Below are 26,367 nucleotides of genomic sequence, written 5' to 3' on the forward strand. Positions count from 1 at the left end.
TCATTTAGTAAGGATTTTCAGCTACTAACTAAAATACATTTGGCTGTTTCCATTTTTGTTTTAAAGTTCAGATTTGTCCATTATGTCTAAACTCCTCATCTTCACACATTCACCTCCACTTTCTCAAAAAAGGGGGAAAAGGGCAAGATAATTTAATTCCTTGAAACAGTCAACATTGCTCCAGGGCTGATTTGCCAAGAGGTGGGAAGAGATCTCCCCGAGATAACCATGCTGAGACCAGGAGAACTTGCTTCTTGGAGAACTTTGTGTGAAAATGTCAATTGCAACTGGGATTTGAGTTAAAAACGGTTAACAGGCCAAAGTTCTGATACTGTAGTTTCTAGGTTATCTATTTAGAACGATACTTAAAATAATAAAAAGCAGACAGTAGTTACTAACAGAAGAATACTTTCTTTTTAAATAAAATTAATGGGCATGTGTATTTCATCTCCTTAAATGACACCTTAAACAGTACCAATACAAAATATCAGATGTAAAGTAGATTTCCTCCAACCCATGATACCTTCTTCCCATAACAGTCAACTATAGCTACTTAATTTGACAGCCTTACGCTGAACAAAATCATAGATGACAACACTGAATAGCAGTTTTTAACTAATATTTGAAAGTACTGGCTACTCCCCTGATAGCTTGATGATTTATGCAGCAAGTACCTGGGTTTTATAGAGCAGGATAGCCCCAGGTGCACTCGGAAAAGCACCCCAAGGAAGAAGTCAACACCTTCAGAAAAGGATAAAGTACTGTATAATCATCCAAGCTGAACCATCGATAGTAATGGGTGGGGAAAGGGATGATCCAAATACCATTTTTGTATCTCTTTCTTCCTCCTCCCCAATAAAAGTAATCCAAAATTGAAAAAACATAATTGAAAGTGATGGAGCCAGGCAACATGGCATCGCGGGACTCTACTATAAAATCTAAATTTAAGGGTAAATCATGCTCTAAGTGTGGAGCCGAACTCAAAAAGGAATGTGGGCTGGAGTTAGTGCTACATATTGTAGCCAACTTTATGCACTCCTGTCCACCATGCCTTCCTAACTGGACGTGTGGGATCAATTAATTTACCATCGATTTCCAATCTTGATATAAATATGCACTTTTGTACCTCCTTCTGACAAATTGGTCAGTTACATCTTATTTGTTCCCAAGATTTTTTTTTTAAGCTGATTAAACCCAATGTTTTTTGATTATGAACATTTATTTTACAGCAAGCATACTTGGCTGCAATTTATTCCTAGTCCTCATTAATGATCTGGTGGATGTCAACAAAACACCCGCTGTAGTATAGTTAACTTCCAAGATCATAAACAAGCAGGGGTTGAATAATTACGAACAGATAGATGGAAGAGAGCCACCTGCATCTAAATGCTGCATTATCCTCGATGTAAAGACAACAAAATGTATTTATGACTGCCAATTTCTGGCAGAGGCACGATGACCCAAATGGCCTCCTTCTGTGCTGTATCCTTCTACGATTCTATGAATGAAGCGTGACTAAAAATATTGCCAATCCACCTTTACTCTGAGTACCAAATCCATTCAGTGATCGAATAGTATGGCCCTCTTTAGCAGATTATAGAGAAAGTCCATATCTTGCTCTTTGATTTGGTACACTTCAAAGTTCAAAGGCACAAATCCCTGTGGATTGGGCGATGACATATCACACATCAGTGCCCAACCTCAGCAACATTAATAGAACACATCTCTACACACATGCTAGGAATGTAAAAGCTAATGTAGCCACCCCCCACCCGCCGTATTCTATTTCAATCCAAAAATTCTACCAACAATGAATTTTCATGCATCATTTGTTACTGGCTGTAGAACACTTTTATAAAGAATGTTGTTGTTGGGATTGCTGATTCTTTCATCCAGAAGTTCAACATTAGTTCATTATTATTTGCTGACCAGGGAGTCAGAACATGCATTAGAATATGTTTTTTTCCACTCTGGCACCTCCTCTTGATCAATTTTCTATATACAACCATTAGAATCAAATTCATTAAATATCTCTTTGTTAAATTACTTTTCCAAAAAGATTTGTGAGGAGCAGTGCTCAGACAGCTGCAACCTCTGTGCAATAATCTCCCATGTTTCTTTTAGCTGGTGCTACTGCTCTTAATCAAGGGCCTTGTAGGGGGTGCACAGACTTAGAGTTGCATTGCTAAAAGGGAAGGAACCTGACTCTGTGGGTTAAAGTTTTTAAAAAGGAGCCCAACTGCATCAGCTCGACAGACCCATGAAAATACCATCAGGTCTTCAAAGAGCAAATCCTTTACATTAGAGGACTGTTGATAGCAGTGCTGTTTCCATCATAGACAGCACTTCTTCAATGTAAGATGGTCCTTAATTCCTGCTGCTGCAGCTGCTTTGCCACTTAATATATAAAACTTTCATGGAGAATGGAGGATCTGTCAGTCCAGGCTAGAGACACCGGAGGAACTTCTTCACCCAGAGAGTGGTGAACCTGTGGAATTCTCTACCACAGAAAGTTGTTGAGGCCAATTCACTAAATATATTCAAAAAGGAGTTAGATGAGGTCCTTACTGCTAGGGGGATCAAGGGGTATGGCGAGAAAGCAGGAATGGGGTACTGAAGTTGAATGTTCAGCCATGAACTCATTGAATGGCGGTGCAGGCTAGAAGGGCCGAATGGCCTACTCCTGCACCTATTTTCTATGTTTCTATGTTTCTATTCTATCTCAGAAGTTGGTCAAAGGAAACAGGTTTCATTACCTTTTGCTTTGGACAATTATACCATTTGTCATTTCATGTCGCCTATCACAGACTGTCCCCTTTTGTTCTTCACCTCCCTCCCACCTTTCACTGCTTCTGTACTTGCTTAAAACCAGTTATATCTCTAACTTTATCCAGTTCGCACAAAAGGTCATCGACCCGAGACATTAATTCTGCTTCTCTCTCCACAGATGCTGCTTGCCCTACTGAGTATTTCCAGCATTTTGTTTTTATTTCATTACCATGCGTCCTGCTTGGTAAGTAACCTTCCACTGGAAAATTGACTATAACCTTTTATTTTCCATGGAGTGAAAAGACAAGGGGAATTTATTTTTTAATTATACACTTGCTATCAGGTAGCTTGGCAAACAGTTAAGGAAACTTATTTTTCTTTCCCCTTTCAAATCATTAAACTACTGTTGTTTCTCACCTGTGCTTGTGGCAGAGTTACTCTGGCTCACATCGGAGTAGTGGCATGGGTATTGAAGAGGTTCTTCTGCTCCTGGGAAATACTAAAGATGAAAGAATTAAAGCATACTGTTATTTGGGTGACATGTTCACAACTCTACCACAATCTACACATTATATTTAGACAGAACAGCCTTTACTTATAAGATTTAGAACTGCAGAACATGTCCAGAGTGATCCTGGATGTCTTGATCCTGACTGCAACATCAGGATCAAGGTTGTAAACAAAGCAAAGGAAATTCAAGCTTTTGCCTGGAAACTGAAGTATGCCACTGCTCAACCATCATTTTGACATATCCTTTTTAAATATCACAACAGATCACTAAAGGGACAATCTAGTTCAGTTGGTGACACCTTTAAAATTACAGAGGATTGTGGATTCACATTCCACTCTCAGGTGAGCACATAAATTAGGCTAAAACTGGAACTCACGTTCCTATATGAAGTACATTACATTTATTATAGCACAACTGCAGTTAAGTATAAAATATACTACCAGATATGCTTGAACATATTATTGAAACCTCCTCTGTACTAAACATTAAATGTAGAAACTTACCTTCATTAAATGAGTCATTATCCTTACTATCTCCTCCATTGAGGGGCGTTGTGCAGGATCTTTAGACCAACAGCGAGTCATTAAACTCTCAATAGGTTTAGGCAGATTTTTGATTAGAGGTGGTCGAGTACCTAAATAAAAGAGGAGGTGGAAAAATTTCCCAAGATTTGGTTGTTTATGCTCCACACAAGTCTCCTCCCACCTTACTTCATCTAACCCCATCAACATATCGTTCTACCCCTTTCTCCCTCATACTTAACTAGCTTCCTCTTAAATGCATCTATGCTATTCATCTCAACCACACCGTGTGGTAGCGAGTTCCATTCTCACAACTTTCACCAAGATTGGTGAGGCAAACAATGAAGTTGAAACAAAATCTGGCATCATGAAATATAGTTAGAACTGAATTGTTTTAAAAATACATAGTGGCATTTTAAAATCAATCCCGATTTATCAAGGAAAACACTGATCTGAAGCAGACTTCTTTCTCCCCCTCCACTCAAAATTAAAAAGTTGCTGCAGAAGCAGAACCTAAACTTGTTATAACTAGATGCTCCTTGGTTATTTGGTAAATACACTGGAACATTGACAGAGCACTCCCAGTAATGAAGCACTTCCAGTAACTAGACAGCCTTGGATAAAAAAACTAATCAATCATTTTACCCCATCTTTTTTCTGTTCTACTGAATTACAGCTTTTAATGGAGCTGGTACTGCACACAAGTAGATCTGCTCTTCAGGATTTTACAAAATTATTTCCCCAAGACTTACCCTTCATTCAAGAGATTTTTACTGCAATATTTTGTCAAGCAAGCCAGTATATATCTTGTTGCAATGAATCTCTGGAGCAGACTCTAACATTGCAATTTTTTGTCAATGAAATAAAAGTTCAGGAAGGTACTTTTGGAAGCAGTTTTTAAGTGAAATCAGAATAATTTTGCTTTCATATGTATAGCATTACCTACAGCACAACTGTTTAAATCTCATTTACAGTACATTGAGATGATATCTTAAGAAGTTCCAGTTGGTCACAAATGAACATAGGAATAGGAGTAAGCCATTTAGCCCCCGAGACTGTACCACATACAATTTGCAATGGGTTTTGCTCCCCACAAAGTGCCTCAGCAAACCCATATATTTTATGATCGAAAAAAGGAATGACTATGAACTTAAATTATTCAATTTAAAAAAAACAGAATCTATTCTTATGGCCTTAAACTACAATTATGCTACAATTGTAAATTTGGTACAAAGCAGTTTAGCTTCACAATGACAATTAGCAGTTGCTACGTAAATCAGAGTCTGGACTGTGTTCAGAGCAAAGCAGAGCAAGTTTCCCACCTCTAAATGCCAGCTATAATGTAAATACACCCTTAAGAACTTAAGAACACAAGAAACTGGAGTAGTAAGCCATTTGGCCCCTCAATCCTGCTCCGCCTTTCAATAAGATCATGGTTGATCTTGGCCTCGCGCCACTGCCGTGCCCGCTCCCCATAACCCTTCACTCCCTTATCGTTCAAAAATGTATCTATCGCCACCTTAAATATATTCAATGACTCAGCCTCCACAGCTCTCTGGGGTAGAGAATTGCAAACATTCACGACCCTCCAAGAGAAGAAATTCCTCCTCATCTCCGTTTTAAATGGGCGGCCCCTTATTCTGAAACTATGTCCCCTAGTTCTAGATTCCCCCATGAGGGGAAACATGCTCTCTGCATCTACCCTGTCAAGCCCTCACAGAATCTTATACGTTTCAATAAGATCATCTCTCATTCTTCTAGACTCCAATGAGTATAGGCCCAACCTTTCTTCATAAGACAACCCCTTCATCTTAGGAATCAACCTCGTGAACCTTCTCTGAACTGCCTCCAATGCAAGAATATCCTTTCTTAAATAAGGAGACCAAAACTGTACGCAGTACTCCAGGTGTGGTCTCACCAACGCGCTGTACATCCCTGCTTTTTCAGTTGTAGCAGGACATCCCTGCTTTTATACTCCATTCCCCTTGCAATTAAGGCCCACATTCCATTTGTCTTCCTAATTAGTTGCTGTACCTGCATGCTAACATTTTGTGTTTCATGTACAAGGACCCTCAGATCCCTCTGCACCGGAGCAGTTTACAATCTTATTTAAATAATAATTTGCTTTTTTATTTTTCATACCAAAGTGGATAACCTCACATTTTCCCACATTATACTCCATCTGCCAAATTTTTGACCACTCACTTAGCCTATCTATATCCCATTGCAGATTCTTTGTGTCCTTCTCACAACTTGCTTTCCCACCTATCTTTGTATCAGCAGCAAATTTGGTTACATTACTCTCAGTCCCTTCATCCAAGTCATTAAAGAGCTGAACTTATGCTCAAGTGAATAGAAATGGTTTCTTACATAGATAATTGCAAGTCTCAAGTGTATAAAATGTGTTCCAACACTTCCACTGTGTGAACTTTTCAGATACTAAATTTTATCAACTTAAGTTATATCAAAGTGTTATCTTGCCCTACCAGCTCTCAAAATACCACAAACAGTTCTTTGAATAAGAAGGAAGTAATCTTCTCTCAGGACACTGCCAGTGCCACAATATAACTGGCCACTAGAAGGTGTAAGAGTGGTGTGACTGTACATGCCTCAGATTCTCTCCATCTATACCCTCCAAATCTGAATTAGGATCTTCTGTGGGGAACAGATACAAAGTTGAGCTCCAACTTTACCGTCCTGTCACCTTCTGTAGTTATATTGTGAGTCTTGAGGTTTTGTTCCTTCTTGTTTTAAAAAATAATAAGTAGTAATTCTTTAATCTTGGGAAACAAGTTCTGGCTCCTTGGTCTCCCACTGGCAGCTATTAAAGTTGTTAACAGTTTGTCTAAATGATTTACTAAATGCGATATTGGACCCTTATTCTGATTCGGTCACATATTTTCCATTGTGGTTCCAGTGTGGACAACTGTTTGCTCTTAAAATGTTGCACATCTTTATCAGACAAAACATTGTGAATGTACAAAATAAATATATATGTTTGACTGGATATCCAATGCCAGTGGCAAAATCCCACATTTATCATTAAGACTAAATTCTTAGGTCTAGAAATTTGGGTTGTTTGCGTCGCCTGTTAGCGCCCCCTGTTCGCCGGGCGTGGCACTGCCAACGACTCCTGCTAAATTCCACAGGAGTTTCGCTGCAGCGGTAACCCAGTGCGCTGCTCCACCAGCGATGACGACGTCATCACAGTGCGCAATGCCGAGTTATCTTCAGACCCTAAATTGGGTATCGTACCCTGAAGCTGCAACAGGTGATGCCAGCGACAGCTTCAGGGGACGTGAACTGGGTGGCAGGCTGTTCGCGGGGCGATACGTAAAGGGAAGGTGGCGGCCATTGAAAAAAAATCTCTCTACTTTCTTCTGCACGCCGTTGGCGCTTCGATTGTGGGGTCTGTGCCACGATTGGTCAGCCGGCACTCTGCTTGAGTGCCAGGCTTTTGGCACGGCATGGCACCCCCACTCCCTGGTGGTCCAAAGAGGCCCATTTCTTCACTGCTGAGTTTGCAGCTTGGGCCCTTCCATTTAATGAATGCGGCACAGTGCGTAGCGCTGCCCCTACTCCTGACCCATCTGCCCCACTATCACCGCAGAAAGAAAGTGGACCGCGTTATTTTGTGCTCAAATTACTTTCGGGGGCAGTAACCCGAATTTTTGGAGCAGGGTGGGACTTTGCACTTGGTGCAAAATGTTCTACCTCCCGGAGATTACCACCCCCAAAAGGGACACAATGGAATTTCACCCACCCGAGTCACTACCACGGCAAAGAAGATTTAAAATTTTAAATAAATGCCAAATAGCAAACAGACATTATATCTGGTAATAATGAGAAAAGACTAGAATCTTAAAACAGTATGAAAATTCAAAGGGAATACAGTATCTGCACAAAAAGGATATGTTGTGGCATTTCAAGATTCATGTACTTTGGAGGTTGGCAATACTGACATGGCATGTCACATTTCCTCCCTGCCTTTCAAAATTAAAAACTCACATCTCAAAACACCTATTCATTATAAAAGTTATACAAGACAGATAGGTATCAGTCTTGGCTCAGTGGTAGCCCGTCGGCTCAGAATTAAAAGGTTGTGAGTTCGAGTCCCATTCCAGAGACTTGAACACATAATCTAGGCTGACACTCCAGTGCAGTACTGAGGGAGTGCTGCACTGTCGAAGGTGCCGTCTTTCGGTTGAGACATTAAACCGAGGCCCCGCCTGCCCTTTCAGGTGGTCGCAAAAGATCCCATGACAGTATTCGAAGAAGAGAAATGGAACGCCCCCTAGTGTCCTGGCCAATATTTATTCCTCAACTAACATCACTAAAACAGATTACCTGGTCAGTTACTGCATTGCTAATTTTGGGACCTTGCTGTGTGCAAAATGGTTGCCTTGTTTCCTCCATTACAACAGTGACAACACTTCAAAAGTACTTCACTGGCGGTGAAGTGCTTTTGGACATGCCTGTGTCATAAAAAACTCTAAATAAATGAAAATTCTCTTAAAACTTATACACTAAATTATTCAGCAAAATTCATAACATTAAATTAACTTTAATTAAGTTCAACTTAACTCTATAATTTCCCAATAGTACAGATGCAAGAATATCACAGTTACGATCAGAACAGGTGAGGCTTCCAAACTCAAAGTTACTGTATTACTGAAAATAAAGAGCGTGACAAGAGAACATTTTCCGAATATAAGCTTACCATTATGAACAGCCCACATGATGCGAAATGCAGGGCCACCAATTTCATCAAAAGGTTTTCGGCGAGTTATCACTTCCCAAAGGATAATGCCCCAGCTGAAGACATCACACTTTTCACTATAATTACTACCTGTGACAGAAATTCAACAAGTTACTATGATGGCATCACACACAGTACAGCTAGATCAAGCAAAAAAAAATTACTTTAAGCTTTTATTAACCCATCAAGGTTTGCAAGAGCATTTCAGCACTACTAATACATTTACAAATATGCTGCACCTATCAATTCTGCACATTTGCGCTCAGTTTTACTTTCCAAATTCAACTTGAGTAAAGATTTTCCAAAAATATTTTCTCTGCTGAATAAAGTGAGGGATGTTACTTTTGACAAATGAAAAAATTATCCATTTCTGTACCAATATCAATACGAAGCATTGAAGCTGTCTGGCAAGAAAGGACTGTAATCCAGTACATTGGGCTAGACTTTTGGCATAGATTGCTACCGCCCATATGTGGGCGATATTTCTGGTGTTAGTGGTTGTCCCACCTTTAAGAACTGCCGGAATATTGCCCATTTAAAAAATGCTAGTTTCGCCTTTTTTATTTGGGCGGCAGCGATGTGGCTTAATGCATATTCCGCAGAATTAGGGTCTATTTATATGGTTAGTCTAGCATCATTGTGAAGCGATTTCCACTTTGTACTAGCACTAAAGTGGTAGTGTAAATCTGGGGTCCAGGACTAACCTGAATCCAGAGAGAAGCAGACAGAGACTTTCTGGTAGTCCTGGTACTCAAACCCAGTCCTAATCTTATATGGTGAGTTTTTTTGGAACCCTCTTACAATAGTAAATCTACTTATTAATTACTGTTAACATAATCGCGAATCAACTCTTCTTCCAAAAGGTAAATGTTCTCTATTACAACATAAGAAATAGGAACAGGAGTACGCCATATGGCACCCGAGCCTGTTCCGCCATTCAATAAGATTATGGCTGATTTGATCATGGACTCAGCTCCACTTCCCCGCCGTTCCCCATAACCCCTTATCGTTTAAGAAACTGTCTATTTCTGTCTTAAATTTATTCAATGTCCCAGCTTCCACAGCTCTATGAGGCAGCGAATTCCACAGATTTACAACCCTCAGTAGAAATTTCTCCTCATCTCGGTTTTAAATGGGCGGCCCCTTATTCTAAGATCATGTCCTCTAGTTCTAGTCTCCCCCATCAGTGGAAACATCCTCTCTGCATTCACCTTGTCAAGCCTCCTCATAATTCTTACACGTTGCGATAAGATCCCCGCTCATTCTTCTGACCGTCAGGCAGAGCAGTGGAAAGAAGGTAGTGCAGGGGTCCCCTGCAGTTATCTCCCTCCAAAACAGATACACCAGCTTGGGTACTGTTGGGGGAGATGGCTCATCAGGGTAAGGCAGCAGCAGCAGCCAAGTCCATGGCACCAGGAGTGGCTCTGCTGTTCAGGAGGGCAGGAAAAAGAGTGGGAGAGATATAGTGATAGGGAATTCTATTGTAAGGGGAATAGATAGGTGTTTCTGTGGCCGCAAAAAAGACTCCAGGATGGTATGTTGCCTCTCCGGTGCAAGGGTCAAGGATGTCTTAGAGTGGCTGCAGGGCATTCTGGAGTGGGAGGGTGAACAGCCAGCTGTCGTGGTACATATAGGTGCCAACGATATAGGTAAAAAAAATGGGAGGAGGTCCTACAAGCTGAATTTAGGGAGCTAGGAGTTAAATTAAAAAGTAGGACTTCAAAAGGTAGTAATCTCAGGATTGCTACCAGTGCCACGTGCTAGTCAGAGTAGGAATTGCAGGATAGCTCAGATGAATACGTGGCTTGAGGATTGGTGCAAGGAGGAGGGATTCAAATTCCTGGGATATTGGAACCGGTTCTGGGGGAGATGGGAGCAGTACAAACTGGGCGGTCTGCACCTGGGCAGCACCGGAACCGATTTCTTAGGTGGAGTGTTTGCTAGTGCTGTTGGGGAGGGTTTAAACTAAAGTGGCAGGGGGATGGGAATCTATGCAGGGAGGCAGAGGGAAGTAAAAAGGGGGCAGAAGCAAAAGGTAGGAAGTAAAAAAAACAAGAGTGGAGGGCAGAGAAATCAAGGGCAAAAATCAAAAAGGGCCACATTAAAACATAATTCCAAAAGGGCAAAGAGTGTTAAAAAAAACAAGCCTGGAGACTCTGAGTCTCAATGCGAGAAGCATTCATAATAAGGTGGATGAATTGACTGCGCAGATAGCTGTTAATGGATATGATGTAATTGGGATTACGGAGACATGGCCCCAAGGTAACCAAGGCTGGGAACTCAACATCCAGGGGTATTCAATATTCAGGAAGCACAGACAGGAAAGAAAAGGAGGTGGGGTAGCGTTACTTGTTAAAGAGGAGATTAACGCAATAGTAAGGAAGGACATTAGCGTGGATGATGTGGAATCTATATGGGTAGAGCTGCGAAACACCAAAGGGCAGAAAACGTTAGTGGGAGTTGTGTACAGACCACCACAGTGGTAGAGAGGTTGGGGATGGCATCAAACAGGAAATTAGGGACGCGTGCAATAAGGGTACAGCAGTTATCATGGGTGACTTTAATCTACGTATTGATTGGGCTAACCAAATTGGTAGCAATACTGTGGAGGATTTCCTGGAGTGTATAAGGGATGGTTTTCTAGACCAATATGTCGAGGAACCAACTAGAAAGCAGGCCATCCAAACTGGGTCTTGTGTAACGAGAGAGGATTAATTAGCAATCTGGTCATGCGGGGCCCCTTGGGAAAGAGTGACCATAATATGGTAGAATTCTTCATTAATTCAGAGACTAGAGCCTTGAACTTAAAGGAAACTTCGACTGTATGAGACGTGAATTGGCTAGGATAGACTGGAGAAGGATACTTAAAGGGTTGAGGGTGAATAGGCAATGGCAGACATTTAAATATCACATGGATGAACTACAACAATTGTACATCCCTGTGTGGCGCAAGAATAAAAAAGGGAAGGTGGCTCAACCATGGCTAACAAGGGAAATTAGGGATAATGTTAAATCCAAGGAAGAGGCATATAAATGGGCCAGAAAAAGCAGCAAACCTGAGGACTGGGAGAAATTTAGAATTCAGCAGAGGAGGACAAAGGGTTTAATTAGGATGGGGAAAATAGAGTATGAGAGTAAGCTTGCAGGGAACAAAAAAAAAAAAACTGACTCCAAAAGCTTCTATAGATATGTGAAGAGAAAAAGGTTAGGGAAGACTAATGTAGGTCCCTTGCAGTCAGAATTAGGTGAATTCATAATGGGGAACAAGGAAATGGCAGAGTAATTGAACAAATACTTTGGTTCTGTCTTCACTAAGGAAGGCACGAATAACCTCCCGAAATTATGAAGGGACTAAGGGTCTAGCGAGAAGGGAGAACTGAGGGAAATCCTAATTAGTCAGGAAATGGTGTTCGGGAAAATGAAGTGACAGAAAGCCGATAAATCCCCAGGGCCTGATGGTCTGCATCCCAGAGTACTTAAGAAAGTGGCCCTAGAAATAGTAGATACATTGGTGGTCATTTTCCAACATTCCATGGACTCTGGTTCAGTTTCTATGAATTAGAGGGTAGCTAATGTAACGCCACTTTTTAAAAAAAAGGAGGGAGAGAAATCAGGGAATTATAGACCGGTTAAGCCTGACATCGGTGGTGGGGAAAATGTTGAAATCAATTATTAAAGATGAAATAGCAGCACATTTGGAAAGCAGTGACGGGATTGGTCCAAGTCAGCATGGATTTATGAAAGGGAAATCATGCTTGACAAATCTTCTAGAATTTTGTGAGGATGTAACTGGTAGAGTGGATAAGGGAGAACCAGTGGATGTGGTGTATTTGGACTTTCAAAAGGCTTTTGACAAGGTCCCACACAAGAGATTGGTGTGCAAAATTAAAGCACATGGTATTGGGGGTAATGTACTGACGTGGATAGAGAACTGGTTGGCAGACAGGAAGCAGAGAGTCAGGATGAACGGGTCCTTTTCAGAATGGCAGGCACTGACTAGTGGGGTACCGTAGGGCTCAGTGCTGGGACCCCAGCTATTTACAATATACATTAATGATTTGGATGAGGGAATTGAGTGCAATATCTCCAAGTTTGCCAATGACACTAAACTGGGTGGCAGTGAGAGTTGTGACGAGGATGCTAAAAGGCTGCAGGGTGACTTGGACAGGTTAGGTGAGTGGGCAAATGTGTGGCAGATGCAGTATAATGTGGATAAATGTGAGGTTATCCACTTTGGTGGCAAAAACAGGAAGGCAGAATATTATCTGAATGACGGCAGATTTGGAAAAGGAGGTGCAGCAAGACCTGGGTGTCATGGTACATCAGTCATTGAAAGGTGGCATGCAGGTTCAGCTAGCAGTGAAGGCGGCAAATGGTATGTTGGCCTTCATAGCTCGGGGATTTGAGTATAGGAGCAGGGAGGTCTTACTGCAGTTGTACAGGGCCTTAGTGAGGTCTCACCTGGAATATTGTGTTCAGTTTTGGTCTCCAAATCTGAGGAAGGACGTTCTTGCTATTGAGGGAGTGCAGCGAAGGTTCATCAGACTGATTCCCGGGATGGCAGGACTGACATATGAGGAGAGACTGGATCGACTGGGCCTGTATTCACTGGAGTTTAGAAGGATGAGAGAGGATCTCATAGAAACATATAAAATTCTGATGGGACTGGACAGGTTAGATGCAGGAAGAATGTTCCTGATGTTGGGAGAGTCCAGGACCATGAGTCACAGTCTAAGGATAAGGGGTAAGCCATCTAGGACCGAGATGAGGAGAAACTTCTTCACTCAGAATTGTTAACCTGTGGAATGCTCGTCTGCAGAGAGTTGTTGATGCCAGTTCGTTAGATATATTCAAGAGGGAATTGGATATGGCCTTTACGGCTAAAGGGATCAAGAGGGTATGGAGAGAAAGCAGGAAAGGGGTACTGAGGTGAATGATCAGCTATGATCTTATTGAATGGTAGTGCAGGCTCGAAGGGCCAAATGGCCTACTCCTGCACCTATTTTCTATGAATTCCAATGAGTAGAGGCCCAACTTACTCAACCTGTCCTCATAAGTCAACCCTCTCATCCCCAGAATCAACCTAGTGAACCTTCTCTGAACTGCCTCCAAAGCAAGTATATCCTTTTGTAAATATGGAAACCAAAACTGCATGCATTTTTCCAGGTGTGGCCTCACCAAAACCTTGTATAGCTGTAGCAAGACTTCCCTGCTTTTATACTCCATCCCCTTTGCAATAAAGGCCAAGATACCATTGGCCTTCCTGATCACTTGCTGTACCTGCATACTATCCTTTTGTGTTTCATGCACAATTATCAGATCAATTAAATTGAATGAAACAAACTGACCGCGTTGCATATTATTCTTCCCCGATTCAAGACAGACTGCATAAGCATATGTTTGTCTGCAGAATTCATTTTTGACCCTGGCCATAACTAGTTTCTGGAGAATCCAATATCAGAACCAAGTACTGAATTTTTGCTGTTTGTTTTTGAATATTCTCCCTTCCTCTCGAAGGAGTTACAGTTCCATGTTGGAGTGGTTCCTTTTCATGCATGATCCTATACAGTGAAATATCCATACATGCGTGCTTTCCAACAGGAGTCACTGGATCCTGCCAGTGGTGGAAAACCCAAATGATTTCCCCCTCCCTTACCTTGGGCCTGGAGGACAATTGCAGTGCCCTTGTTGTAATCAGATAACTCAGCACAATCCAAGGATCAAGACTAGTGTTTTTAATTTTTTGGCTTATTAGAGCAGGTGGTGCCTTTATCCACTGGGCATTAAGGGAAAATCAGTGATGTCAATCTCAATTACTCACCTTCAAAAACCTCTGGAGCCATCCAAGCAGCACTTCCCTTGTTGTTGGTCATGTGAGTTTGAATATCACAGGCTGTGCCAAAGTCACAGATCTTCAGAACTGTCCCACCAGCAACCAGCAGCAAGCTGTCATAGTAAAACACAGGACTGGAAATATCAGCAATCTATATTCAGGGATTCAGAACATGCTTTCCAGTATTCAGCACAATAACAGAAAAAAATTACATTATGTAAACAGCTGTTTAAAAAAAAAAGTGCATTATCACATCGCCCAAAAGTCTCAAACTGCTTCACATACAATGGGCTCAATTTTGTCCAAAGCCATTTTCTGGCATATTGCCAGAGTTACATCCATTTTTCTAGGCCAGAACTACTCCAAAAATAAATGTGCCAAGTTTCCTAGTTCTATTTTTCAAATTTGCTGCCATGCAACCTGTCCAGTCGCCTCAGGGTGGTGTAGCCTATTGACTGCCGCCGAAAAAACGATGTTGCCCCTTCTGTGCATACGCGGAAAAAAAAAAGACATTTGTGACGTGATTCTTATGGGCGCGCATGCTCGGTCTGCAATCAGCCATTTTTAAAGAGCCAGTTGTGTGTGGGAGAGCGTTGAGTGGTGTGAGAGAAATTGGAAAAATCGGAGCTGCAATACAAGGTGCTACGCTGTGGCAGGACCAAGAGTTTCTTACAGGATGAAGTGGAGGCACTAGTTACTGTGATTGAGGTCAGGTGACAGGAGCTGGATGCCAGCAAAGGTCACATAAAAGTTCCACCCAAAGAAATGAACAAACACTGGAACCAACTTGCACAAGATTACTGTGCAATGGTGACCAGCCTGAGATCTGGAGGCCAGTGCAAATAGAAGTGGCAGGACTTTGGTCAAGTAGTTAGTGTAAGTAATATTTTCATTTATTCAATGCGTTGCAATGTAAATGTGACCAGCTGTAGGTCCCACCCAGCAGAAAGACACCCTCTCTAAAAAGTTGTATTTTCATCTTTGCAAAGGAAAGTGGCACATAACAAAAGGAAAAGAACTTGAACAGAAGGAGGCCCAGCAAATCTGCACCCACTGACACACTTGGAAGAGAGGGTTGCTGCTTTGATCTGTCCTGCTTGGAGAAAAGCAGCCACCATTGCACAAGCTGGGCCCACACTCAAGGGAGAGGGCAAGTCCTGCAAATTCCACAATCTGGCTTTGCTAAATGTTAAGTACTGCGTGGGCTAGCTATGCTTCAGTTCATGGGGATGTCTCCATCAGCTGTGCTTTGGTTGATGCAATGTGCCATCATTCATCGTGGTCCTTCAAATCAGCCTGCGCTGCGTGAGCCTACTCATGCCACCCATCCTGCCCCCTCCTCTGCTGCTAACCATTTGTCTGTTCTGTTATATTTTGCAGAACTTGAGGCCAACCCTGATGATGCAGAAGATTCAGATGAGGGCAAGTTTGAAGAGATAAACATTTTCCAATTCCACCTTCCAGGGTGAGGGGGAGGGGATGGATGAAGCCCCCACTGTTGTACTCACTTTTGAGGAGATGCAGGTGCCATCCATTGAGGTGCCAGGCCCTCCATTGACTTGCGGTTTGAGTGTTGGTGGGACATTTCATGGTTTGCCACTATCCGAGGCTGGGGATTTCAGTGGGGTGCAGCGAGGCACACCCAAGGCCCCACCGTCCGAGGCTGCGGGTCCCGATGGGATGCTGCGAGCCATACCCAGGGTGGGGGGGGGGGGGGCGGTGGGGGGAAGAATAGCTTGACCGCGTTCTCCTGAGGTGCAGGACCTAACAGATGTGGTTCAGATGATGTCAATGAGTGTGGAGAGCATTGACCTTACGCGATCACTCCTGGACACCATCAGTGGGGTGGGTGATAAGATATCGGGACTGTCGGGAGAACTAACAACACGCTCATGAGAAATGGAAACAGTCCGGGAACATGAGAGAGGGAGTATCTCAAGTCAGCTGAAACCATGTCGGTGCACAAGGGAGGGAATGTCGCAGGTAGCTGAGACACTGTCGGCAAACACGAGAGGGAATGTTGGAGGTCGTTGAGACATTGTCAGGGCACGAGGTAGGGAATTTTGGAGTTTGCTGTTGCAATAAGGGAACACGCCCAGACCCCGCGCCCATTGACAGAATCAAATGCCACTCCCACTCCAATCCCCAGACCAGTCTCTGAAGAGCCCCAAGTCGGGCCCTCCACATTAATGCCTGCGGCCCCCCGCCCCCGGCCCGCCAACAACAGGTACGCATTACCCGAGATGTTAGAAAGAATAAGCTTGGTACCAACCCGAGAAACACTGTGCCACTGCCTGCGGCAGGGGTGGTGGAGTCACCAAGACCAAGCGAGGCAGGTGGTCTTAGAGTAAGGTGGAGGAGAGATGGGTGCAGCCTCTCTTTGCTGCTGCTGTTATTATTGTTACTGTTGTAACTGTTGTTCTCAAATTAAAAGTTTTCTGCAAGTTATGTAAATTTGCAAGCTTAAAAGTTTGTAAGTGATCTTAACTGAAAACTTAAAAGTTTAATACAAGAATATTTTTATTAAAGTTAAGTTAAGTGCAAACAAGTGTTAAACGTTTGAATAAAATATATTTTAAATTACAACTGAATCATTTCCATTATTTGTTCCATTAACACAACACAACATTACAGAACAGGTCCAAACAGTAAACATGGTCCATGTGGAATAGTTGCCGCTGAGACTTCAGGCAGCAAAGCGTTCATGAATGAGTTGCTGGCGCAAGGCTTGAGCAATCGTTAAAGGGTCATGGCGGCCCGCTCTCCTCCGCTGTCGTTCTCCGGGTTCAGATAGTTACATGGCTTCCTCATCATCTGCATCTTCATCATCATCATCATCCACTCTCGCTTCAGGTGCGTCTTCTACTACCATCTGCTGCTGGTTCATGGTGGCTAAGTTATGTGGCATGGAGCACACAACAGTGAACTGACCAACAATCTCAGGGGAGTATTGCAAGTAGCCTCCAGAATGGTCCAGGCATCGGAAATGCTGATTCAAGATGCCAATGGTCCTCTCTACAATGCTGCACGCCGCAATGTGCGTCATGTTGTATTCCCAGTCAGCTTCCGTCCAGGTTACACTTACGGGCATCATAGAAACATAGAAATTTACAGCACAGAAGGAGGCTATTTCGGTCCATCGTGTCCGCACCAGCCGACAAAGAGCCGCACGGCCCTCGGTCAGCAGCCCTGAAGGTTACACATAAATCTATGAACAATGAACAATGGCAGAAAGGTAAAGAGCACCCAGCCTGCCCCACACAATTACGATACCCCTTACACTGAAACATTCTACACTCCAGCCCAACCGGAGCCATGTGATCTCCTGGGAGAGGCGAAAACCAGATAAAAACCCAGGCCAATTTAGGGGAAAAAATCTGGGAAAATTCCTCTCCAACCCACCCAGGCGATCAAAACTAGTGCAGGAGATCACCCTGGCCATTTAGATTCTCTGCAGTACTTACCATTATATCTGCGCCGACCAACAAGAGGTTATCCAGTCTAATTCCAATTACCAGCTCGAGGTCCGTAACCCTGCAGGTTACTGCATTTTAAGTGCCCATACAACCATCTCTTAAAAGTGGCGAGGGTTTCTGCATCCACCACTCTTCCAGGTAGTGAGTTCCAGATCCCCACAACCCTCTGTGTAAAGAATCCCCCCCCCTCAAATCCCCTCTAAACCTTCCACCAACTGCCTTAAAACCATGCCCCCTCGTAATAGACCCCTCTACCAATGGAAATAGGCCTTTACTATCTATGGCCAGGCCACTCAATATTTTGTACACCTCAATGAGGTTTCCTCTCAACCTCCTCTGCTCCAATGAGAACAAACCCAGCCTATCCAATCTGTCCCCATAACCAAGATTCTCCATTCCAGGCAGTAAATCTCCTCCGCACCCTCTCTAGTTCAATGAGCCAGGTGGCGAGGCCATATTCTTTGTCTCCCAGTAGCCAGTTCTGCCCTACTGGCTGCTGCTGAAACATGGCAGATATAATGCTCTCGCGTAGGATGAACGCATCATGGGTGCTCCCAGGGTATCTTGCATCAACTGACATGATGCGGTGCATGTCGTCACACACGAGTTGCACATTAATGGAGTGGAAGCCTTTTCTGTTCCTGTACATCTCGGACTCCTCCAAAAGATGCTCGAAAGGCGATGTGGGTATAATCAATGCAGCCCTGTACCTTTGGGAAGCCAGCAATTCTGGAGAAGCCCACAGCCCTGTCATGCATTGCCTGGGTGGTCATGGGGAACTTTATGTAGTCATTCCTCTGGGCATATAGTGCAGCAGTCACCTGCCGAATGCAGACATGTGCTGCATGTTGAGAAATGGCACACACATCCCCAGTTGCAGCGTGGAAGGATCCAGATGCACAGAATAAAAGTGCAATTGTTACCTTCACTTCGACTGACAAAGCAGTCCTCCTGACTCTTCTAGGTTGCAGGTCTGCTTTCACCAACTCACAGATCTCAGTTATAGCTTCTTTGCGGAACGCAGCCTTCTTACACAGTCTGCAGCACTCAAATGCAGGTACGAATGCCTGTCTCGATATACCCGATGTGGGTAAGGCCTCCTGCCCATCATCCTAAGTGCTCTGATATCCCTGATGCGATGACGTGAGTCAATTGTCTCCTCTGCAGTACCATGATGCAAAAGGCTTGCACAAGGTATGGCATTGTCAGTATTGCCCCCATGCTTAAATTTTACCTTTGCAAGAAGCTCAAAACGGCAGGCAGGACAAGGTTCTTTGTTCTCTCTCTCCAAAGGTCTGTATTGACCACACCCAGGTCTGAGTGGGCACAGTGATTAGGAAAATCCACCCACCAACGCCCTCCCCACCACCCCCAAGTTACATTTGATGCGTAGTGCAGTCTTGTGATGCCTTCCGATCGCCTTCCACAGCTTCCCCCCCACTCCCTTGTGCTACATTTGATGGACAGTACAGGCTTCTGATGCCTTCCGATCACCTTCCACAGCCCACCTCCACCCCCAGGCCTCTTTTGCATCCGAGCCAGCGTCCGGGCGCGGGACCGATTCTGCTGACTGATGTTCCGACCCTCCAGCCCTGTTTGCAGCCGTTCGGTGGTGGTGTGTCTGTTGATAATGGGGAACAAAGAAATGGCAGACTAACTGAACAAATACTTTGGTTCTGTCTTCACTAAGGAAGACACAAATAACCTCCCGAAAATAATAGGGGACGAAGGATCTAGCGAGAAGGAGGAACTGAGGGAAATCCTTATTAGTCAGGAAATGGTGTTGGGAAAATTGTTGGAATTGAAGGCCGATAAATCCCCAAGGGCTGATAAGTACTCTGGGATGCAGACTAAGGAAGTGGCCCTAGAAATAGTAGATGCATTGGTGGTCATTTTCCAACATTCCAAGGACTCTTGATCAATTCCTGTGGATTGGAGAAACGCATTTGGAAAGCAGTGACAGGATCGGTCCAAATCAGTATTGATTTATGAAAGGGAAATCATGCTTGACAAATCTTCTACAATTTTTTGAGGATGTAACTAGTAGAGTTGATAAGGGAGAACCAGTGGATGTGGTGTATTTGGACTTTCAAAAGGATGTTGACAAGGTCCCACACAAGAGATTAGTGTGCAAAATTAAGGCACATGGGATTGAGGGTAATGTATTCACGTGGATAGAGAACTGGTTGGCAGACAGGAAGCAAAGAATGGGAATAAAATGGGTTCTTTTCAGAATGGCAGGCAGTGACTAGCGAGGTACCGCAATGTTCAGTGCTGGGGCCCCAACTATTTACAATATACATTAATGATTTAGATGAAGGAATTGAATGTAATATCTCCAAGCTTACAGATGACACTAAGCTGGGTGCCACTGTGAGCTGTGAGGAGGATGCTAAGAGGCTACAGGGTGAGTTGGACAGGTTAAGTGAGTGGGCAAATGCATGGCAGATGCAGTATAATGTGGATAAGTGTGAGGTTGTCCACTTTGGTGACAAAACAGGAAGGCAGATTATTATTTGAATGGTGACAGATTCGTAAAAGGGGAGGTGCAACGAGACCTGGGTGTCATGGTACATCAGTCATTGAAAGTAGGCATGCAGGTACAGCAGGCAGTTAAGAAAGCAAATGGAATGTTGGCCTTCATAGCGAGAGAATTTGAGTATAGGAGCAGGGAGGTCTTGCTGCAGTTGTACAGGGCCTTGATGAGACCACACCTTGAATATTGTGTACAGTTTTGGTCTCCTAATCTGAGGAAGGACATTCTTGCTATTGAGGGAGTGCAACGAAGATTCACCAGACTGATTCCCGGGATGGCAGGACTGACATATGAAGAAAGACTGGATCGGCTAGGCTTATATTCACTGGAATTAAGAAGAATGAGAGGGGATCTCATAGAAACATATAAAATTCTGACAGGATTGGACAGGTTGGATGCAGGAAGAATGTTCCTGATTTTGGGGAAGTCCAGAACCAGGGGTCACAGTCTAAGGATAAGGGGTAAGCCATTTAGGACTGAGATGAGGAGAAACTTCTTCATTCAGAGAATTGTGAACCTGTGGAATTCTCTACCACAGAAAGTTGTTGAGTCCAGTTCATTGGATATATTCAAAAGGGAGTTAGATGTAGCTCTTAGGCTAAAGGGATCAGGGATTATGGAGAGATCATATTGAATGGTGGTGCAGGCTCGAAGGGCTGAATTGCCTGCTCCTGCACCTATTTTCCATGTTTCTATGAAAGAATATGAAAAGTTACAGAATTATATCAAACTTCCATTTACTGTGTTAAGGTAAAAAAAATAATCTTGATTATGTATATTTAAGTCTTCTTGACTCCCTCCAAAACTTCGCTGAAAAACAATGGCGTCTTTCTGCGCCGATTTTTCAATGTATGCTGCTTTTTCATAACTCACCAGAAGGTTTTTCCAAGAGCGGTCAGATACGCCAATCTAGGAGAAATTTTTGGGGGGCAAACTTCCATATTTCACAAAAACTGGCAGACATCGGGTTACGCCCCCTACGACGAAAAAAAAACCAAACCTAAAAAATCGTAACTAACTCAAGTTACGCTGGCGCAAATTTCTCAGGGAAACTTTAATTTAAAATCTTACACCGCAAAAAGTTGTTGAGGCCAGTTCATTACATATATTCAAAAGGGAGTTAGATATGGCCCTTACGGCCAAAGGGATCAAGTGGTATGGAGAGAAAGCAGGAAAGGGGTACTGAGGCTGAATGATCAGCCATGATCTTATTGAATGGTGGTGTAGGCTCGAAGGGCTTGCTCCTGCACCTAATTTCTATGTTTCTCGCAAAAAAAGTGGCGCCGACAAAAAAACGGCACAAATCATCGGGGAAAATTGAGCCCAATAAGTTATATTTAAGTCTCATCACTATTAGAGCCAAACACGGCAACCATTTACACACAGCAAGATCCCATAAACAGAAGTATGATTAATGATCAGTTCATTTGTTTTTGACAGTGCTGTTGGCCAGGACACTGGACTGTTTGTCAGCAAATGAAACGGGACCATTTATATTCACTTATACCATCAGGACAGGCAGGCATTTAAAGTTCCATCAGAAGGATAGCACCTCCAACAATGCAGCACTCCCTCATTACGGCACTGGAGTGTTGATTATGTACTTAAATCCTGGGAAGTCAGAGTTGATCTCAAGCAGAGGCAAGAGTGTTGCCAGACGAGCCAAACTGAAATAAGCAGCAGAGGATACAAGTTTCCCCCCCAAGTTTTCTATAAAATTAAAAAAACACATTGCAAAGAGTCTTATAGGTAATCCCATGCGTGAAAATGCACACTTTGGTCTGTTCAATTACCAAGAACTATTTCTTCCAACTCCCAACACTGCCCGTCTCTGTCCTTATCGTCTCCCCCTACGTACATTGTGGCAATATATTTTACTGGATGTCCAGGGCTGTGGACAACAATAATGACATGTAGCACCATCAGGTTAACAAAATATCCCAAAGCGCTTCACAGAGATGTATTCAGAAATAAATAGACACCTTGCCAAAGGAAGAGATATTAGGTGAGGTAATCAGAAGGTTGGTCAAAGAGGTCAGTTTTAAGGAAGGGCTCAAAAGAGAGGGCCCTAGAGGGACTTCGGCAGGGAATTTCAGAGTATGGGGCCTAGGCAGCTGAAAGTACGGCCAACACTGGCGGAGCGAAGGGCAGAGGGGAATACATGAAAGGCGAGAGTCAGAGAAACACAGTTAAGGTGGGAGAGGTGTCTGAAGGAGGATACAGATGTAGGGCAGTGTGAGACTGTAAAGGGATTTAAAGACAGGAAGTAAATTTTAAATTGGAGATGTTTGGGTATCAGGAACCAATGTAGTTCAGCAAGAACAGGGGTGATAGGTGGCTGGGATGGTGTGAGATAGGATATGGGCAGCAAAGTTTTGGATGAGGTGAAGTTTTTGGAAAGTAGGAATTCAGCAGGAGAGCATTAGAATGTGTGTGTCTGGAGATTTGAGGGTTTCAGCAGCAGATGGGCTGAGACAGGTGGAGGTGGGCAATATTAGAGGAAATAGGCGGTCTTCGTGATAAACAGCAAAGCTCAGATTGGGGTCAGAAGCTCTGACTGGGGTCAAAAGAACACAGAGGTTGTGAAAAGTCTGGTTAAACCTGAGACAATAGTTGGAGAGGGGGCTAGATTTGGTTGCAAGGTTACAGAGTTTGTACAGGGGTTGGAGATAATGGCTTCAATCTTCCCATACTTTAACTGGAGAAAATTGTGGTGCATCAACAACAGGATGTCAGACGAGCAGTTTCGTAACACAGAGATGCAGTGGAGGAGTTGAGATAGGTGGTTGAGGTAGAGCTGCATGTGGAAGGTAACAGTGGGACCAAGTTAGAGCAGTCCCACCTCAGCTGGACAACAGATGCTGCATTGAAGGAGGATGATAGGGTTTCACTGTGTCAAAGATTGCAGAGAGGTCAATGAGGATTAGAAAGGATAATGCACCATGGTTACAGTCACAGAAGATGTAATTTGTGACTTTGGTTAGGGCACTTTCAATGCTATGGCAGGTACAGAAACCTGATTGGAAAGATTCAAACATGGAGTTACAAGAGAGATGGGCATGCATTACGAGGCAAACTTGAAAAGAAAGGCGGGGTTGAAGATATTCGCAAGGCGTCAAATTTTGTGTTTCATAATACTCCTGCCTTGGAAAGTTTCACTATGTTAAAGCCGCTATATAAATACAAGTTGCTGTTGTTGACAGAGGAGCCTAGGGTTGCTTTTTTTTGGAAGACAGGGTAATGCTGATTCTTTTGAAAGGAATGGAGACACTACCAGAGGACAGGGATCCTCTCGGAATGAGTGACCACAACATGGTTCAATTTCAAATTCAGTTGGAGGATGAGAAAGTTGGATCTCAAACCAGTGTCCTAAGCTTAAATAAAGGAGTCTAAAGGTATGAAGGCAGAGTTGGCTAAAGTAGATTGGGAAAATAGATTAAAGTATGGGACGGTCGATGAGCAGTGGCAGACATTTAAGGGGATATTTTACAACTCTCAACAAAAATATATCTCAATGAGAAGGAAAGAGAAGGGATAACTATCCGTGGCTAACTAAGGAAATAAGAAATGGTGTCAAATTGACTAGTGGGAGGCCAGAGGATTGGGAAACTTTTAAAAGCCAGCAAAGAATGACTAAAAAAATAATGAGGGGGAAGATAGATGATGAAAGTAAACTAGCACAGAATATAAAAACAGATAGCAAGGATTTCTACAGATACATAAAAAGGAAGAGAGTGGCTAAAGTAAATGTTGGTCCCCTAGAGGATGAGACTGGGAAATTAATAGTGGGGAACAGGGAAATGGCAGAGACTTTGAACAAATATTTTGTATCGGTCTTCACGGTAGAAGACACTAAAAACATCCCAATAGTGGATAATCAAGGGGCTATAGGGAGGGAGGAACTTAATACAATCACTATCCCTAAAGAAATAGAAGTAATACTCAGTAAAATAATGGGATTAAAGGCAGACAAGTCCCCTGGACCTGATGGCTTGCATCCTAGGGACCTAAAAGAAGTGGCTGCAGAGATAAAGGATGCATTGGTTGTAATCTACCAAAATTCCCTGGATTCTTGAGGTCCCAGCAGATTGGAAAACCGTAAAGGTAACGCTCCTATTTAAAAAAGGAGGCAGACAGAAAGCAGGAAACTGTAGACTGATTAGCCTAACATCTGTCGTTGGGAAAATGCTGGAGTCCATTATTAAGGAAGCAGTAGCAGGACATTTGGAAAAGCATAATTCAATCCAGCAGTCAGCATGGTTTTATGAAAGGGAAATAGTGTTTTGACAAATTTGCTGGAGTTCTTTTAACGAGCAGCGTGGATAAGGGGGAACTAGTGGGTGTGGTGTATTTGGATTTCCAGAAGGTATTTGAAAAGGTGCCACATAAAAGGTTACTGCACAAGATAAAAGCTCACGGGGTTGGGGGTAATATATTAGCATGGATTGGCTAACTAACAGAAAACAGATAGTCGGGATAAACAGGTCATATTCCGGTTGGCAAATAGTAACTAGTGGGGTACCGCAGGGATCGGTGCTGGGGCTTCAACTATTTAAAATCTATATTAATGACTTGGATGAAGGGATAGAGTGTAATGTAGCTAAGTTTGCTGATGATACAAAGATGGATGGGAAAGCAAATTGTGAGGAGGACACAAAAATCTGCAAAGGGATATAGACATGCTGAGTAGGCAAAAATTTGGCAGATGTAGTACAATGTGGGAAAATGTGAAGTTATCCACTTTGGCAGAAAAAAACCAGAAAAGCAAATTATAATTTAAATGGAGAAAAATTGCAAAGTGCTGCAGTACAGAGGGGGCCTTTGTGCATGAAACACAAAAGGTTAGTATGCAGATACAGCAAGTAATCAGGAAAGCAAATGGAATATTGGCCTTTATTGCAAAGGGGGAGAGAGTATAAAAGCAGAGAAGTCCTGCTACAACTGTACAGGGTATTGTTGAGGCCCCACCTAGAGTACTGCATACAGTTTTGGTCTCCGTATTTAAGGGAGTGTCATCATCATAGGCAGTCCCTCGGAATCGAGGAAGACTTGCTTCCACTCCTGAAGTGAGTTATTTGGTGGCTGAACAGTCCAATACGAGAGCCACAGACTCTCACAGGTGGGACGGATAGTCGTTGAGGGAAGGGGTGGGTGGGACTGGTTTGCCGCACGCTCTTTCCGCTGTCTGCGCTCGATTTCTGCATGCTCTCGACGTTGAGACTCGAGGTGCTCAGCGCCCTCTCAGATGCACTTCCTTCACTTAGGGCGGTCTTGGGCCAGGGACTCCCAGATGTCAGTGGGGATGTTGCACTTTATCAGGGAGGCTTTGAGGGTGTCCTTGTAGCGTTTCCGCTGCCCACCTTTGGCTCGTTTGCCATGAAGGAGCTACGAGTAGAGCACTTGCTTTGGGAGTCTCGTGTCTGGCATGCGGACTATGTGGCCTGCCCAGCGGAGCTGATCGAGTGTGGTCAGTGCTTCAATGCTGGGGATGTTAGCCTGAATGAGGATGCTGATGTTGGTGCGCCTGTCCTCCCAAGGGATTTGTAGGATCTTGCGGAGACATCGTTGGTGATATTTCTCCAGCAACTTGAGGTGTCTGCTGTACATGGTCCATGTCTCTGAGCCATACAGGAGGGAAGGTATTACTACAGCCCTGTAAACCATGAGCTTGGTGGCAGTTTATAGGGCCTGGTCTTCAAACACTTTTCCTCAGGCGACCGAAGGCTGCACTGGCGCACTGGAGGCGGTGTTGGATTTTGTCGTCGATGCCTGCTCTTGTTGATAGGAGGCTCCCAAGATATGGGAAGTGGTCCACGGTGTCCAGGACCACACCGTCGATCTTGATGACTGGGGGGCAGTGCTATGCGGTGAGGACAGGCTGGTGGAGGACCTTTGTCTTACGGATGCTCAGCGCAAGGCCCTTGCTTTCGTACGCCTCAGTAAATACGTCAACTATGTCCTG

The 26,367-nt window shown here is 43.5% G+C and overlaps 1 protein-coding gene across 5 annotated transcripts in view; it reads right to left on the bottom strand.

Annotated features, from left to right (window-relative positions):
- The window catches only part of map3k7 (mitogen-activated protein kinase kinase kinase 7), a 163,528-nt gene that overhangs the window by 70,557 nt on the left and 66,604 nt on the right, over positions 1-26,367 (bottom strand). For 4 of the 5 annotated variants that reach the window (XM_070885382.1, XM_070885381.1, XM_070885380.1 and 1 more), the window contains exons 6-9: positions 14,382-14,506; positions 8,522-8,650; positions 3,784-3,914; positions 3,187-3,268 (exon numbers count right to left, since the gene is read on the bottom strand). In XM_070885382.1, coding sequence (XP_070741483.1) covers positions 3,187-3,268; positions 3,784-3,914; positions 8,522-8,650; positions 14,382-14,506 — 467 coding nt within the window. Of the gene's footprint in view, positions 1-3,186; positions 3,269-3,783; positions 3,915-8,521; positions 8,651-14,381; positions 14,507-21,278; positions 21,383-26,367 lie in introns of all 5 variants that reach the window. The other variant, XM_070885383.1, reaches the window with a different exon arrangement.

Source organism: Pristiophorus japonicus, chromosome 7 (genome assembly GCF_044704955.1).
Source record: "Pristiophorus japonicus isolate sPriJap1 chromosome 7, sPriJap1.hap1, whole genome shotgun sequence".
Classification (NCBI taxonomy): domain Eukaryota; kingdom Metazoa; phylum Chordata; class Chondrichthyes; family Pristiophoridae; genus Pristiophorus; species Pristiophorus japonicus.